At 34.4% G+C, this 19,150-nt stretch overlaps 1 protein-coding gene across 1 annotated transcript in view; it reads left to right on the top strand.

Annotated features, from left to right (window-relative positions):
* The window catches only part of KLHL1 (kelch like family member 1), a 239,838-nt gene that overhangs the window by 94,812 nt on the left and 125,876 nt on the right, over positions 1 to 19,150 (top strand). Inside the window, exon 5 of the mRNA XM_059681208.1 lies at positions 10,510 to 10,722. Coding sequence (XP_059537191.1) covers positions 10,510 to 10,722 — 213 coding nt within the window. The remainder of the gene's footprint in view (positions 1 to 10,509; positions 10,723 to 19,150) is intronic.

The raw sequence follows: 19,150 nt of genomic DNA, 5'->3' as shown, positions 1-19,150 counted from the left end.
GAGAAGATTTTTTTATAGCTCCTTTCTCATTTTTACTTGACTTTTTGACAATGATTACAATTGTCTGCTGTATAAAAAGTTTAAAATGGGTTAAATATAAGAGAATATATTGTGCTGTGATTTTTTTAATGTTGGTTGTAAGCAGCTAGTAAATTAGCCCACCCCAGAAGGGAAATAGTCTAAATCCTTATATTAAGTAATAAACAGATGCAAGATTATAATTAAAAATTTACATGCTACTGTAGAGACCATTTAGACCTTAAGATTGCAAAAGTATAACGTATCCTTTGTTAAAGAACATTAATGCTGTGTTTCTGTTTTGTTTTGTTTGGGGGTTTTTTTTGCTGCAAAATAATCAATGAGACTATGTAAGCCATTTCCATACTCCCTTTTTTTTTTCCGTTTTCCTCCCATACATATATTTTACTCCAACTGTCTGGCTATTTTAGATTATGCAAATAACAGGCTTTCCTGATGAAGCATTTATGCTAAGAAGCATAAGAACAAAAGAGTATAGAAACATGGGTGGATGAAGCAATCCTCTTTTGTCTTGAAAAAAATTGTTTTCTGTTAAGATAAGAGATATATTTTCTTTCCATTTTTTATAAGTACAACATGAGAACTACCTGGTAAAATGTACATTTTTGTACATTTAAGTAAATTCTTGCAGTCAATTTTCTGCAAGATGTCCTAGCTGAGAGGACAGATAGATTACCTTGCATTAAAAGTATCTTTATCTGGCAAAGTTGTAGAGGATCATTATTTTTATGCTTTTATCAAGCATTGCAATTCCTTTAAGAAAAAGTTTATGTGATCTGGTGTCCTGGACACTTTGTAGCAATGGAAAGAAATAGCTTTGAATGCACAGTATGCTATGGTCTCATGATTTAATTAGGAGTGATAACATTTCTCCTGTGAGCTGGCACAGATACTAGTCTGTGGCTTTCATAGAGATTCTGCAGAGATTTTCACTTTCCTCAGCAGCTGCTATTCTCAACAATTTCTATAAAACACCTAAAAGAAACTCAGTAAATAGTAATAGTAATGCAGAGCAATTTATGAAGGAGGGGGGAGAGATAGGTTTAAGTTCTACCAAGAAGTTAATGTGCCTAATATTAATAATTGTAAAAATCAATACTACCGCTCTGGCTAATAATTTATGAACAGATAGTGTTACATAATTTACAAAGCAATGACCGTGTTTGAGAATGGTTAATTAGTTTTCGGTTAAACAAACAAAAAAAGAAAGTAGAAATGTTTAGCTGACTGAGCTATTTTTCTTGGTAGTGAAGTTTATAAATGATTTCTACATGCTTCCTTTTTCTTTGGTAGATAATAGGTATCACATGTTAAAATTGTGTATGATATGTCTCCAGTATCAGAAGCTGACCAAATTATTTTCAAGGATTAATGAATCCCTTGAAAATAATTGGATATACTTTGCATATTATTAAATTTAGGAGTCATTTTTTTTCTAGTCTCAATTGTGCTTGAGAGCAAATCAGAAAAAAGTCTATAGGCTAGGTGTTGCTATAGACACCATTTTTAAGGTGAGGAAATTATATCTTATAATAATTAAGTGCCTTTGCCTAGGAAATCATGACTAGAAAGTATGAGAATTGGGACGTTTTTACAATCCTCTTTACTAAAAACTTATTTCCACTATAATTTCTAAATCTTCATACCTCCTTAGCAACATTTTGTCAGAAAACAAAGTCATAGACTTAAAATAATCTTTCATCCCATAAGATAATCTTGAATAATGACTATCACAAGTTATTTGATACTGAACAGTTTTAAAATTGTTAGAAAATGCTTCTTTTAAAAAAATGACACTTTAATATTTCTTTATAAAAAGAGTTACTACCAGTTAAGTAGCCATACTTAGTAGGTGGGTAAGTGTTAATAAAGAAGTGGTAGCTAGTCATTTTATTCTGCCAGATTTAGCCCTAAGTAGCTTTCCTGTAGCAGACCAAACCACATGTGGTGCTTACTGTATAATGCTATTGTTAAGAAAGGGAATGATATATAATTTAAATAATTAAAGAAATTATACTCCATAGTCTTCTTCTAAACACTCATGACAGAATTGACAGGACAAACACTGTTAAATTTTGACCACTGAAAACTCTGAACACTTCTTTTCCTGTTTTATCACCTGGATAATATTAATTACTTCTATATAGATACATATAAATGACAGAAATGAGGTTTTTGTGCAATGTTTGCTCCATATTTGTTTTTGGCCGTTATTATAATGACTGGTGAGCATTACACAGAAAGACGATATGAAGTAAACATTCACTTAAGTCACTTCAAAGATTATTTTGAATTTGAGATTATGTGAGGTTGCAAAATTCCCATTTATAACCCTGCTAGAGAATATGAGAATTGAACCAGATGACATCAACATTTTTTACCACTCTCCAAATCTATGATTTCATGAGAAACACTTCTTTGTCTTGGGAATTGTTACTTCAGAGAGGAAAGGTGTCTGCCTCCTAACTCGAACTCCTCCTTGGCTTCCTTTATTCCACTTGCATTCCCATACTGTGGACTCCATTAAATTCTCCATTTTTTTCTCTTCTGTTACAAATATACATATTTTTCTTATAATATCATATTCTCCTCCACATTAGAAAGTGACTTTCCTAGGGGCCAGAACTCTCCTTGTTTTCTCTCTGTTTCTCTAGTATTAAAAGCATACTTGGCAAAAAAAAAAAAAAAAAAAAAAAAACACAAAAAAAACCCAAACCTCAACAACATTTTGTTTCATAATAAAATCTATATATATTAAAGCCTAAGCCACTGTTTCAACAGAAGGACCAGTTGCTATGATGTGCACTGACCACCAGGGGGAAGACGCTCAACTCAGGAGTTGCCCCCAGCCCGCAGGCAGGCACCCATCACCAATGGGGCCTGCTGGTCAATCTCCTGGTCCCTCCTCCAGGCTGGCAGGCCCCAATCACCAGAACCAGGGGTGGGTGGTGGCAGATGTGGGCAGCAAGAGAAGGAAGCAGTGGGGAGGTGGGGAGGTGGGGAGGTGGGGAACCTGATTATCCCTGATCACTGGCCAGGCCTAGGGACCCGACCCATGCATGAATTTTGTGCACCGGGCCTCTAGTCAATATATAAAATAGGGAACATAAAGAGATATGAGTGTAGGCAATAGAGCCACCAATAGAAGGCTGAAGCAAAAGGAGGCTGAAGGGAAGGGTAGGCTCTGGTGGAAAGTAGTAATGACCAATGCTTATCTAACACTTGTTATATGTCACCTACTTCTCTCTGAACAGAAAATTTAATTTAATCTTCACACTTAAGCCTCACAACAGTGTTTTAAGGTGGATATCGTTTTTTATTCCCATTTTCAGTTGAAGAACCCAACCTCCTAATCACACAGCCAGTGGGTAGCAGGGTTGGGATCTAAATCCTGGCCAACTCCCCATGCCAATTATAATCTATTGACACTTCATAATCATAAAGCAGTGGTTCTCAACCTTCTGGCTGTTTGAATACAGTTCCTCATGTTGTGACTCAACCATAAAATTATTTTCGTTGCTACTTCATAACTGTAATGTTGCTACTGTTATGAATCGTAATGTAAATATCTGATATGCAGGATTGTCTTAGGCGACCCCTGTGAAAGGGTCGTTCGACACAGGTTGAGAACCGTTGTAAAGGCACATTATGGAACTCAGATACACCAAGAAAGAGGTGGAAACAGGCCCAGGTGAGCACTCAAGAATCAGGGTGCATACATGTTGCCGGAACCAGAGACAGTAAGTCCAAACTAGATGGAGAGAGAAGCAGAAGGGGAAGTTAATCAAAGGCTAGATAAGGCAGTAATTGTAATAGGACATGAAACTGTATTCCTCTTCCTAGTCAGGCACTGTGACTATGTTTGAGCCCACTAAGCCTCAGCATTCTCATATGTAAAATAACAAGGTGTGACTCTTAATAAGTCTTGTTCTCTTTGAACTCTGAGATAGTGCTCAAGAGTTCAGGCAGCAATTTTGACGCAAGGATTAAAAATTTAGGCAAGGCAGATAATCAAAAGCTCAGGAAAATTGCTTTTAACCTGAAAAGGTTAGCGTCTTGTTAGTGTAGCCACTTGAAGGAGCCTGTAACAAGAAGCCCTTGATAAATGGGAGTGGTGCCTTTCCCCATCCTGCATTTTTAGAAAGTTTGAATTCTAGAGGCAATAGGAAAAAATATAAATTGAAGAGACTCTGACCCTGAGAGTAGACCACTTTTTCCTGTCCCAGATACTCCTTTGGGTCATGAGAAACCTAATATTTCTAAAAGGTATCATTATATAAAATAAAGAGCCTATAAATTGACATTTAAAATATTGGGAATAATTAGGTTTATGCAATAGTTTTAACATAGCTATCTTTCAATTTTTTTATGTTATGTATTATTTTCCAAGGGTTGCCATAACAAAGTACCAAAAACTTGGTAGCTTAAAACAACATATATTTATTTTCTTATAGTTCTAGAGGCTTAAAGTCTGAAATTAGATGTGAGCGGGGCCAGATTCTCACTGAAAGTTCGAGGGAAGAGCCCTTCCTTGCCTTTTCCATCTTCTGGGGATTCCTGGCAATCGTTAGTATTCTTTGCTTATAGCAGGATGGCTTTTGTCTCTGATCCCTCCACTTTTTGCATGGCCTCTATCTTCTGTGTCTGCTCTGTCTTCATGATCTTCTCATGGTATATCTGTGTCTCTATAAGTTTCTCTCTTAAAAGCACACGGGTCATTGGATTGGGGCCCATTCACATCCAGTATGGCCTTATCTTAACTAATTACATCTGCAATGATCCTACTTCCAAATAAGGTTATATTCCGATGTTCTGAGTGAACATGAATTTTTAGGAGCCACTCTATTCAATCTAGTACATGATGAAGTGAAAAAGACACTGCTTTAGAAATTAAGAGATGCATGTTTTAATCTTGCTCCTGAGAACAGTAGAATCATGCATGCACCAGAAACTCCAAAAACTTTTCTTGCAAGATATGCTTAAGGAATTATAATTTTATAATTCTATGACTTTAGACTAAAACTTTATGTTTCATATCTAAGCCTTAACTAGAGAATGTGGCAAATTCTCTGACTTGCCTTTCAGTTTTTCTTTTTTAAAAATATATTTTTATTTATTTTAGAGAGGTAGGGAGAGGGAGAGAGAGATAGAAACATCAGTGATGAGAGAGAATCACTGATTGGCTTCCTCCTACACGCCCCACTCTGGGGATCGAGCCCGCAAACCAGGCATGTGCCCTTGACCGGAATCAAACCTGGGACCCGTCAGCCCGGAGGCCGATGCTCTATCCACCCGAGCCAAACCAGATGGGCTCTTTTTTTAAAAGGATGTTCCTCCTAAGAATTGCTCTTTCTAACCAATAACCTTTTAAATGAACAATTAAATAAATATCATGACCTCTGTGGATTTCAAATAAAACCAGAGATTCTGTGGTGGCCTGCGAAAGATCAGCCTTCTCATCATAATGCTTAGGACAGTGAGTCTGAGGCTCCTCTAAATGATCACTGGTCACGCTGGGCGAGATGGTGAGACAGTAGATTTTAGCTCAGTAGACTTTCATGGCAGAGAGGTTTCTTTGAGTTAACCATCATAGTGTATAGTGTGTTGCTTTGGTAGTAGCTGTTAATGAAGCAAACAATATTAAAGTTTCTGTTTAAAGTTATTTGAACATTTATTCAATATTTTACAAAAGTTTACTATCCATATGTTAAACATAACCAATAACTAAACCATAGTAATTAATGGGATTTACATATGCTGGCCTGATGTTACCATTAATTGTTAGCTAACTTTTAAAATAATCTAGAATAGTGAATTTCTAATGGAATTTCAAATGAATTATACCATAGCCAATGTGGCACAATTGATTGAGCATTGTCCCATGCACCAAAAGGTGGCTGGTTTGATTCCTGGTTGGGGCACATGCCCAGGTTGCAAGCTTGGTCCCCAGTAGGGAACAGGGCACATGCAGAAGGCTGCCAAGCAATGATTCTCTCACATTGATGCTTCTCTCTCTCTCCCTCTCTATTCCTCTTTCTCTAAAATCAATAAAAAAACATTTTTAAAAAGAAAAATGATTGCTATGTGTTGATATATTACCAACAATAACAGAATTAATACAGAGGAAATTAATATTAGATTATCAATTGTGTAAGTCAATTCAGACTTATTAAAACAATTATTAATCATTGTTTAAGTCAAATTCAGAAAATAAAAAAATAAGAAAATTCTATTTAGATAAAACAAAACTAAGTTTTATATAGTTAGAAAAATTATTTTATAATATGTAGTGGAAAAACAGATGCAGAATTGAGTCTTTATTTATGCTATTAATAAAGATTACTGTGCCTTGTGTAGTGGCAAATTAAATTTGGTGCCAAAATCTCTCTTGATAATATTTCCATTTATATGTAAAAGATGTATGTATACACATATTCCAATTTAGTGGAGAGACTATAAAAGTTGAGAATAAATTTATGCTATTATATGGTCTAAATTACCCTTTCAATGTTATTTTCCACTATTTTTGTGTTCATTCTCAGTCAAGTTGACACACCCAATATGGCACTTTATACTATATTATCTGCTATTCTCCCTTGTTTATATCGTTCCCCTGGTAATAATACATATCTTTACATTTCCCACTTTCTAATTTATACGCCTACCTAATATTCTAAGTCCATTTAAAAAACTGTTCTTTACAGAATTGATGACAACCATTTTCTAGGCACTGCATGTTATATAGATATCAGATGTGTAGTAAGATTTTTGATGCTAATTCATTTTTTTCTACTCACTATAATTATCCAGGACTAGAGGCTCAATGCATAAAATTCATGCACTAGTAGGGTTCCTAGCAGCTGCCGGCTGCCAGCTGGGTATTCCCTCCCTCTCCCCTGCCAGCCCTGCCCCCTGGTCGAACTCGCAGACAACTCCAGGTCAAGGGGACAATTTGCATACTATGCTTTTATTATATAGGGTCACACATTAAGAGTTCTATAAATTTATGTGGAATGAATAATTGAATCGATTTAAAATAAAGGTATTGTACAAAAGATGAACCGCGTCCAGCACTGCCAGGGGTGAACCTGAGGAGGGACAGTGAAGGATTAAAGAAGACAGACAAGAGAATACAGTTGGGGTCAGGTGGGACACTGTTCTCTGATGGAGAGTCAGTGCCACAGCCTGCAAGCTGAGTCTTTATTTTATAGTCAGATCCCATAAGGCAAAGTAAGGGGGCGGTCAAGTTGTTTATAATGTTAATGCGAGTTTTGAAGCTACTGAATCACATGCACTTGAGAACTCTATCAAGCTTTGTTTGGGCAGCACTTGCTGCACCTCCCGCAGCCCACAGCACTCGGCCACCTGGGACCCCAGGCTCGGACCATAAGGCCAAGCTTACAACCATAGCCTTTGACTATAATTGTGCTGGGAGAGCTTTGCCCTCCAAGCGGGGCCTGCACATGGCTTTGCCATGAGAGGACCGTGCTCCCTCATTAGCCTGAGGCTTGAACCTGTCCAAACGCTATAGCCACTCTCCACAGAAGGTAAACAAGCCAACAAGTTTTGATGTTTCTCATCATTTGTTCTCAGAAAACATAGAGCTAGAAAAGGTGTTCCAGCAGTGGAAATCAGTGTGCATTGATATTTTTTCTTCTTTACTGAATAAAATGTGATGAAACTGAAACAATTTCCAGAGCTAGATTGTAAAAAAAAAAGAAAGAAAGAAAGAAAGAAAGAAAGAAAGAAAGAAAGAAAGAAAGAAAGAAAGAAAGAAAGAAAGAAAAATATTAGACATGTTTTCATTAAAAGAAGACTTGATGAAAAAATAAAGAGAACTCTGGAACTAAAAAAATAAAAATGATAAACAACATAATATATGGGCAAGTGTGAGATCCAATATTATCTGATTGTAGTGCCTCATTTCCAGTTTACTCCTAGAAGTTTTTACAAACATTACTTGTTTTTAGAAGATTTAGTGTGACTCACAAAGGTACAAAATTATAGAAATCTCTTTAGATTAGATATAAGAATAAAAGAAAAAGAAAATCTGCTGTAGTGATATAAAACAAAACCATTATCAGAGCTGTCTTAAAAAGAAATCAAACTATAAAAGGCTATAGCCTTCCTATCAGATACATCCCAGTTGGACTCTCAGTTTTCCGGAGGCCAAATAAAAAAAAGAAATCTGATCAATTCATAATTTACAACACCCATGATAAAAGCAAACCAATTTACTCAAGAGAAGTGCAATTATTCCTACTACTAAAACCTGAAAGAAATTCCTCCCAAGGGCCATCATAAAAAGGATACTGTAAAATATAATGAAATATGCCTTGAACAATATCTTTATGATAGTCACCACTAAGTTTCACAGAGCTGCTTTTTTATGATATCCCTCACTATGTACTGGTACTAATGGTCTAGCTATACAATTCTGTGTGTAGTTTCATAGAGACATAGATTTTTAAATAACTGAGAAAATAGGTGTACAAAAACATCTATCAAACATTCTTCAAAAACATCTTTACCTTATTGTAGCTCTTTAGAGAAACTTGGTGGCTTTAAGTCTCAGAACACTTATTTGGTTCACTCAGTAAATAGGTATCAGGCATCCATAATTTACACAACACTGTATTAGGCACAGAGGGAACACAGGAGACAAAACAATTCCCAGGAAATCAGCTAATCTGTGATGTCAATAAAATGTAAATAAATATGACAGATGACCTGAAAAAAAAATTAAAAGTTGACATTGTCTTGTGAAAACCGAAGGCCCATCAAGCCTGGGATTCAATTCCAGTGATAAACTCGTGACATGGGCCAGGTCTCACTTAAGAAAATAGGTTTGAATCTGCCCTGACCTACAGATTAATGAGCACTTGCCGAATCTTCTGCTGTTTTGGAGTAGTCACAATGTCGTTTTTGGAAGAGATTTAGTCCCTCCATTTCAAGGTTTGTTTGTTTTTGTTCGTTTTCCAAAATAAGCACCCTATTGAGATTTTTACAATAAATGTGGCTTTTAAACCAAGAAGCCTTAGTTATAGCTTCCTTGGAGATATCTCAGGAGACATGTGGAGGAGGAGTGGGGAAGGGGAGGACAAAAGAGAAGGCCAGTCAGGCCTCCGCTATCTGTATCCATATCTCAGCCACAGAGGCCTCTCTGCTAAATGTAAGACAGTTTTTTTGACAACTAGTTTTTACAAAGTTTTTGAAAACCACTGCACTGTTCTAAACTATTTCCAAGATTTTATTTTTCCTCTACAAAAATGATAAATACATCTATTCAAGAACTATGTACTGCTCATCTTTGCAGGGTTTTTTTCTCAAGGAGTTTAATGTTTGTGTTAAGTCCCCTAAGTGCACCAAAAATGAGGCTACGACTGGCCAACTGTTGCCTTAGAGATATGAATACCATGCACTGTACATGATATAGTGCACGAGGTGGTCAGGACAAATGGGAGCGAGCAGAGGGCTCAAGAAGCCCTTAGATACCAGGTAGCTTTTGAATTAAGTCTTAAAAAAAGAAAGAAACTAGGAAAACAAAGCCGATAAAGTAATTTTAAGTAATAGATTGAGTGAGGAAGGATATGTCAAACAGCATAACAAAGGGAAACAGTAGTAATTTGTGTGACTGAAATGCAGATAAGGTACAAAATGATGTCTTCGAATTAGGAAGAGGTGAGATCATAAGGAACCAGTGTGGCCACCCAAGAGATTGGAACCAAAGACAAGAGGAGAACAAATGAAACTAAACCACACAAAAACTTTAGAGGAATATCATGAGATAATTTATATTTTAGAAATATTATTTTACTATTATTGTGGAGGATACAATAGAGAAGCTAAGACTAGAGTCAAGCACAGTAATTAGAAGGTGATTGCAGTAATCTGGAAGAAAATTAACAGGAATCTGAATTAAGCTAGAGAAATTGTCATGAGAAGGAAGTACAAAAGACACTGAAAGGGTGGAATGTATGAGATTTTGTGACTTCTATGGACTATCTGTGCTGTTTTATTCCCTTCTGAATATACAGTGATGTATTGTATGTGTTACTTCTCTTCCTAGTTTTATTCCCATTTTCTGATCCATGTATAAGTTGTCTGTCAAGCTTTAAAATTTTTGAAATGCTACTCTTTTCATATTCACCGAATCTTACATAGCAGTCCACTTGAAACTTAAACATTTAATCACTTAGTACATTCTGCCTGCATAGCAAAGCTCCACATTATAATCCCCCTGTTATTACAAGATCTGTGCTGTCTTGGTTACATTTACACTTCAATTACAATAACAATGCTTTCATCTTAACAGCTTCTAGTTTCTGAAGGATTAATTCTCAAGGATTATGTTATAATGAGAACAAAGGTTATTGACTACTTTTCTCATTTCTTTTTGAAATGCTTTGCTAGCTAAATAAAAGTGAAACCAAATTTATGCCAAGATGTTTTCTTGTTTTCTCTCTGCAGGAAAACATAATGGAAGTTATAAGAAATCAAGAGTTTTTACTGCTTCCAGCTGAGGAGCTCCATAAACTCCTAGCCAGTGATGATGTAAATGTTCCTGATGAAGAAACCATCTTCCATGCATTAATGATGTGGGTGAAGTATGACATGCAGAGAAGATGCAATGACTTGAGTATGCTTCTCGCCTTTATAAGACTGCCCCTGCTTCCACCACAGGTAAGTGTGATGCTTCTTTAATAGCCACAATTCACTGAAAAATCTAATGTTCAAAGAAACATGAAAAATAATAATAACATTAAACTGTTAAAAATCACTTTTAAAGACACATTTGAAGGCACATTTGCCAAACTAAGTTTTATGACTCTCCTTACCATTATTTATTCACATTTTTGGTTTTAGTTTTAATCAAATACTTTTTAAAAGTAGATTTAATGGTGGAAGAATGATGGGCCATGGGTCATAGGTCTAAGTCCCATAGATGCTATAACAATTGGTGTCTGTTGAAATGTGAGAAGCTAGGTGTTAAACTGGTGCTCAAAAATTCTATTAAATAGTAGGACACACACCAGAGGAGGCCAAGAATGTAACCCGGGCTTCATCTTTTCATGAAATGCCTTTCCTTTATACCCTCTTCCCCCAATATTTTGTCCTAAAAATGGAAGATGTTCCTACCTGTCCATCTCATCTCAACTATTACATCAGAACAACTTACTGGCTTATTTGTACTAAGACTACACATTACATATGTAGTGTTTATTCTTATTGGTTCAGCTGCTGTATCTTACTTAGTAAAATTTATTTATTTATTTTATAAAATAAAATATTACTTTGTTTTTGTGTGATGAATAAAAGGCTTTTAAGGTAACTCTTATATAACTTCAAAAAACACACAAACATAGCATATAGTCAATTTTTCTTTCCTTAGCTCTCAAATGGGGGTATTACAAATATAACTTTATATATACTTTCAAACAACAAATGTACAGGAAGAAAGAGTAAAACACATTTTCTTTTCATAAAATGTCCTTGGTTATAGGCGGAGCTATTGCTTCTATAATTAATATTCATGAATTGCATGTCATTATAGGTATTTTTCATACAATATTTCTAATCTTAAAAACACAGCTGTAATATTAATCTTAGTTATGTTGTACAGAGGGGAAAACAGTTCCAAAGAGGTTTTTCAAGGGCCATAGGCCTAGTAGAAAATGCAGTTTTTCTGCAAACCTGCCTAGCCAGATAGGAGCATGCACAGAGACAGTTCTTCTGTGAGTTTCTGTTGTTCACCTGTTTGCTCTCTAAATTGGAAGCTCATACAAATGTCCTGAATACAGCAGTTCTGAAGGTCCTCATTAAAAGCTGGAAAAGGAAGAAGAGCAGGGGTACAGGAATGAACATACACATTTACTTTATTAGTTACAAAAACATAAAGCATATAGTTTATCTCATTTAACTTCTATAATATCTTCCTGAATTGAACATTATTATTACCATCTGACAGATGAAGTTAGTGAGACTCTGGATGAAAGCCTTCTTTCTACCTAGGTGTAGAGCTCAGATTTTTCTCTATTTATACAGCGTGGGAGGAGAGTGGGTTTACAGTTGTGAGTATGCAAAACACAGAGTTTATTTTTTTGTTCTTATTTGTCAGTTATTGCATTATTTTCCATTTGAACAGCTGTAGACCTCCTTTTCCCACACCCTGTATAAGAAACCAATGTGTGCTTTTTCCACCGCTGGCGAGTGAGTTCCGTATTTATTTCCGTGGTTGGCTTCAGATTTACAGCAATGTCCAACCAGGGTTAAAAGAGAGTTTAATAGAATCTAGGATTTCTCAGCTTTTCACACAAACTTTCAAAGTTGCAAAATATGTTAAGACCCTTAAGAAAAGTCATTATGGCCCAAACTGGTTTGGCTCAGTGGATAGAGCATCGGCCTGCGGACTGAAAGGTCCCAGGTTCGATTCCAGTCAAGGGCATGTACCTGGGTTGCAGGCACATCCCCAGTGGGAGATGTGCAGGAGGCAGCTGATCGATGTTTCTAACTCTCTATCTCTCTCCCTTCCTCTCTGTGAAAAATCAATAAAATATATTTTTTTAAAAAAAGTCATTATGATAATCAAGGAACATTTTTGCCTTGATCCTGGAATCATTAAATAAGGTTTTGTCTTTAAATCTTACAGTACTTAATATATAGGTCTTTTCCAATCTTTAAGTGATTTGTTGGTATACACTCTATTTGTGTAATTATATTATACCTGTAATTATATATTATAATATGTAATTATTAATAATTATATAATATTTAATTGTTATAAGAAAACACAATATTGTATGTTAAAATGCCAACATTATTTAAAGGAGTTAGAGCCTGGATTTTTCTAGTGAGGTAAGGGTTTATTTTGCAAAGGATGTATTAAAGGAGTCAAGAAAAGAATTGGGCTTTTGTTTTTGTAACATAACTTTTATAGAGGTAAAGATAACTTTCAGGAAAGTAAGAGAACAATATTTGGAAGACCAGTTGTGAGTAGCTTATGATATTGTTAAGCAAAACATAACAAAGAACTGACAGAGGCAAGAGTAAGAAAGACAAAAATTTAGAAATGTTTAAGATAAGAGAAACAGAGGAAGAAAGAGAAAATACATGCTTTCAGGGTAAAATTAAATTAAATAACCTATAAATAAATTTACAGCTATGAGTTTCTATTCAGCAAATGCATGGAATATTTTTTCCAGTTTAAAAAAAATTAAAATAAAGACAGAGAATTCAAAACCAAAGAAAACATGTTAAAAGATTGATTAGAGACAAAGAATAAATTTAGATACAGTAACAGTCTTATCTCACGAAGCAACTGACCAGCTTGACTTAGGCAGATTCCAGTTCAGCCATTTCCCACAATCTGCATTTTCATGTCTATTATTATTAGGCCCATTATGTGTGTTTGGTTATTTCTGAAGGTCACAAGAGAAAATCCCTGATATTTCTTATTATTTACAAATTAACATATTATTATAGTATATAAATCATGGTAATTTGGTATAGAACAATATAATGAAGATGTAAATTTTGGTACAGAATGAGGATTTTAATTGACAACAGTGATAAACAAAGTGAGTTGTCTGTGTCTATGAGTTTTTTTGGTGTTTTTTTTCCCCCTCTTAATTCCTTCACCATTTCAACCAGTTCTGCAACTCCCCTCCTCTATGACAATTGTCAGTCTGTTCTGTCTGACGCTATTTTGTAGTTAGTTTCTTTTATTTATTAGATTCCACATATGTAAAATCATATGGTATTTGTCTTTCTCTGACTGGCTTATTTCAGTTAGCATAATGTTCGCCCGGTCCATTGATTCTGTCACAAGGGGTAAAATTTTCTTCCTTTTTATAGCCAAGTAGTATTCTATTGTGTAAATGTACCATAGCTGTTTTATTCAGTCATCCGCTGATGGACACCTCTTAACTCTTACAAATGAATAAGGGAAAATCAATTACTCAAACATTAACACAATCCATCTTCAGTCTTTGTTATTTTTTTATTTTGTTTTTTGTTCTGATTTTTCCCTGGTTTGCTGGTTGCCTTATTAATGAATGATATCAGGCTATCATCAAATTAATAATCTTCACAAAACAACTGTAAGAGTTTTTAAAAATTATGGAGTAATTTTACTCTTCCCTTAAGAAACTTAAACAGTGGCTTTAAAACATAAATTTATAGGTGATATATGCTTCTAAAGTCTTATAAAAATTTTCTTAAATACCATTTGTATTAACGGTTATTTAACTATGATGTTTACAGTTCAGGTTACAACATTAAAAAACACATGAGGTATTTATTTCAACAAGTTTTAAGTCAACAGGCTTTTAATGTAAAAAAAAGATATGCACATGTATAAATGTATACATATACATTATTCTCTGTGGTGAAGCAAAGAGAGTAGAAATTGAAATTGAAATCTAATGTGAAAGTCTTACTTTTGCTGCAGTATTCCAAGTGTCCATATTTACATTATCAATTTTATTTCAGATTGGATTATTCCAATTAACTTACAAAGATGTGTGTTTTTTTAGGCATCTTAAAACAAAATTCTTTGTATTCCTTTGTGTCAACTGCTCTAATTATCTGTTCTATTTTCCAGAAAAATATACAGTTATTGTTTGTAGTCATTAAATCTGTTTGTTCATCATTCTCTCTTCAACCTGCTATCGTCAGTCCTTTGAAGTGATAAAGTTCAGCCAAATCCTCCATGCTGTCCTTTTCCCCTTCTCACTTATTTTCATCTTACTTGGCGTCTCAGCAGCATTTGACACAATTGATCTGGCCACTCTTACTCAATTGTCATAGCTAATTATTTCTACTCTGTAATGTTGCAATGTCCAGGACACAGTTTTTGCTGCATAGAGATTCACATTTATTTCTGTGCTTTGAAATATTATATGGGAGTCAATTACCAATTCTGAATTTATATCTCTAGCCCCAAACTTTTCTTCAAAGATAGATTCAAATACCCAATTAGCTACATGACATCTCCAATCGAATATTAAATAGCTATATACATTCCCCATGTCCAAAATGGGAGATTTCAAAGTCCTAAGATTCTTTCCTATCACTTCAGTAAATATCATTACCAACTGACTAGTTGCTCAGGTCAAAATCCTAGAATCATTTGTAATTATCCACTTTTTATTGCCTTTAATGTTAAATTCATTTCCTTGAAAGTCCTTTGGCTGTATTCCAAACCATATCTGGAATCTTTCTACTTAACATGTCTTCAGCCACATCCTAAAAGAAACCACTACCATCTTTCTTCTGCACCATTTAAATAGTTATTATTATTTTATGCTTAACCACTACAATGATTTCCATTTAGCAACCAGTATGGTTCAATTTCTCTCAAACTTTTAAGACGTATACACTTAGGACAAAATCCTAATATCCCTGTCCTACATGCCCTTCCTCAGCTCTCCCGTGACTACTCATCTGAGATCGTTTTCTACCAGTCCTCAGGATCCTACAGGCACATCGTTTTTTCTGTTTCTTGAGCAATTTAGTTTTATTTATTCTATAGTATCCTGTACCAGCTGATTCTGGGGACTAGAAACAGGCATGCCAAGAGAAGATGGTGGAGTTGGTTGAACTATTTTCTCAGGAGCAAGTAATGATGAGGGAGGTATAATTGATAGTTAATTAAAAACAATAATTTAAAAAAAACACCCACAAAAGTCAGTGTGCTCTTATTTTTCCTAGACCTTGGCAGTTCTAAACAATGTCAGTGGTTATGCACTCCTACCTCCTGGGTAGAACTGCCCACCACTCTCCTTTTCTGCTGCTTCCCTATGTAGAAGGTGTTCACCCTCATCATAGCATAACCAATTTTTTTTTATTAAATATGTCTCTCCTTAAATGTGTCCTGTTCTTAGCACTGTCACCCACTGTTTTGTTTTTTGTTTTTGTTTTTTGCTTAGTTGTAGTTTGTTTTTATCTCTTTCTTCATAACGATATGTTTCAGAAAACCAGACTTGAAGGCCTTTTCTGCACAAAGTTCATAGCATAGTCTGTACTCAGTAAGTATTTGCTAAGTCAACCAATTAAAAGTTTATGCTCGGTCTTAGGAATTTTAGCTTCATTTATTTTAACTCTCTGTTGACGTCTTATCTGCTTGGACTATGAGAGGAAGCTCTAAAACAGTGTAAGCTATGAAGCTAACAGTGGGAACACTCTTATAAAGAGGTATCAGAATATGATTCAAACTTTACTAAAAATCTTTTATTGAATGGATGATGGGGAGGCAAGCTTGAATAGGATATAATTTCTCATCTCTTTGTTCCATTAGATATATTCATAAAACATAATTTTATCAAAATCACTGTCATACTTGCCAGTGGTCATTTAAAATAAGTTGGCTACAAGAAAATCGTTTCACTTGCATTGCTAGCATAATGAATCAGAAGACAAATTACATTTTATGAAGAGAATAAAACTGAATTTAAATACTAAAACAGATCATAAGCACTTTTGTAAATATTACATAGTATTTACCAAGAGGTCACACAGTGCAAAAACAATTATTTTTCTCAATTAAACATTAAAGATAATTTTATATTTTATTCATGCTTACTTTAATAAGAATGATAAAATTAAAATAGGATACAATATTTGTAAGAGGACTAAGAAAAATTGCAGAACATTTGGAATAAAGCAAAAGCTGTTTGTATCATTAAACCTTTCCAGTGATTTGCATTTAGGATTCAGTAAATTTTGAAATAACTCTTGAAGCTACTTTAATATTTTAGTGAGTGGAGTATATAAAGATGAAATCTAGGGCTTAAAATAGGATCCTTAGACTTAAGAATACTCTTAAGCTTTGGGAAAATCTCAAAGCTAAAGCCTTAGTAGAGGAAATTTAATTGGTCTAATTACATAATTGTTCTTTTATTTTTATAAGTAATTTTGAGGGTATATAGATAAAATGCATTTGTTCCTGCATCCAGTGCCCACATTGCTGTTTTTATAAAATATTTTTGCTTATTCTTTGAGGATCAGTAAGGTGGCCTGCAGAGTGATACAAACAGTGAGTTGTTAAAATTCAGGGAAGGTGAGGATGCAAATCATTAACATCTGGGAAACCACTGTGAGAACTTTGGAATTTCCTTGGTGTGCAACAGAAGCCATTGCAGTGTTTTGAGCATAGGAGGGTCTGTCTGATTTAAGGTACACAATTAAATGCATTCTGTAGTTTCTATGTTGAAAGTATCTTGAGGGAAACAAGAGTAGAAAATGGAAATTAGTTATTAGGTGACAGAAATATATAGGTGAGAGATTTTTTTAAGGGGTGAGATGAGGATAATGAGGTAGTAGCAATGAAGATGGTGAGAAATGTCTGTGTTCTAGGTATATCTTAAAGTAGAGCTGGCTAGATGAGAAAATGAGAAATAGATGAATCATAGAAATTCCACATTTTTTGGTGTGAACCCCATTGAGGAAGGATGCTATGGAATACTGACTTTTTAAGATTTCTGTGAGGCCTCTAAGTGGAGATGTTGAGTAGGCATTAAATGCATCATTCAGGAGTTTTGTAGGTATGGCCAGGATATACGTACAAATTAAGAAGTTGTTTGCATTAGATATAATTTAAAGACATGATATGAGATGGTTTCATCAAAAAAATGAGTATAGGTAAGTAAGGGGAAAAAACTGAGAATGATGCTCTGGGTCATTGAAACATTTCAAAGAAAAAAATGCTAGTGACCAAAATGGAGAAACTACTCAAAGAGTGTAAAACACCCAGGGAGCTTGCTTGATGTTCTGGAATTTCAGGGACTAAATCATCACAGAAGAGTGAGTGATCAGCTATACCAAATGCTGCCGAGAGGGCGAATAGAATGATGCCCAATAATTGATTTTTTTTATTCCACAACATAAAGGTCATAGGTGACTTTGACAAGATAAGTCAAGCAAACATGAGAAAATGGAAAGCAAACTTTTTCCTCCTACAGTGTCTATCCAGAGCCCTCTACAAAGTTTACCATAGTGCCAGCTGGTAAAGAAAAAAAAAAAAATTTAAAGGGCTTGGGTCCATTTTCACAGAGTCAAAATGGATGATTCTGGAGCTGAGAGTTAATAAATTGATAAAAGCCAAACTGGGGGAGCAGAGTCAAACATGTTTGTATATACTCAGGTAGAATCTAGAAAATTTGATGATATAAGAAAAAATGATTGGAATATTTTCTTTGGAAGTACTAGCATATGTAAAATTTTATGCACAATGGATAGACTGCTATAAAAAAGAGATTTGAAAATTTTCTATGTCAACAGGTAAAAAGTAAAAATATATGTGAGCAGAAGTTGGTAGGTTAGCAGATGCAATCGTGTGTGTGTTTATTTGGATTCTTATAAATTAATTTAGTGTTTGATTATTAAATTAATTTAGTGTTTGATCTGGATAGGTTACTTAATTTCATTGGATCTCAATTTCCACATCAGGGCTATGAGAAGATGGAAATATTCCTTCTGACACTAACACTGTATGAATAAAAATAGGTTTTAATTTTCTAAATGTTGATCCCTGTTCAAAATTATGGACATAGATGATTTTATAGAGAATTAAGAAATGTACACCTCCCTATGTAAAAAAAAAAAAAATCCTGTTGTCTCAAACTTCTCATGATCCTTTCATTTATTCAAAATATAATAAGAAAAACAAACAACAATAAAAAATAAATAACTCTCTTTTTGCTCAATTATAATTGATTTTAGTGAAATATAGATCCCTTCCATTGTAGTCATTTTTTTTTCCACAATTATCTTTCACAACTTTTAAATGGCCAAAAATGTTACAACTTAAAAAATAAGCTTTAAAATGATTTTCTTAACTTCTATAATTTAAAACATTCCTAAGAGGCAAAGAAACAAACTATGAACTATGTGAAGGAACCTTAAGTGAATTGAATTTTATCACACATGTATTGAAACAACAACTACTGAGATTTTAATTACCAAGATTATTATTATTATTATTATTATTATTATTATTATCAGTCAAATCAAATAGTATTATCAGTCAAATCAATTCATTATTATATTAATGAATCAGAAAATGGAAAACAAATACCCCCTAGAGAAGAGCTATTCAGAGAAGCAGGCACAT

Source organism: Myotis daubentonii, chromosome 2, assembly GCF_963259705.1.
Source record: "Myotis daubentonii chromosome 2, mMyoDau2.1, whole genome shotgun sequence".
Taxonomy (NCBI): Eukaryota; Metazoa; Chordata; class Mammalia; order Chiroptera; family Vespertilionidae; genus Myotis; species Myotis daubentonii.
This window is presented reverse-complemented; position numbering and strand designations above follow the sequence as displayed.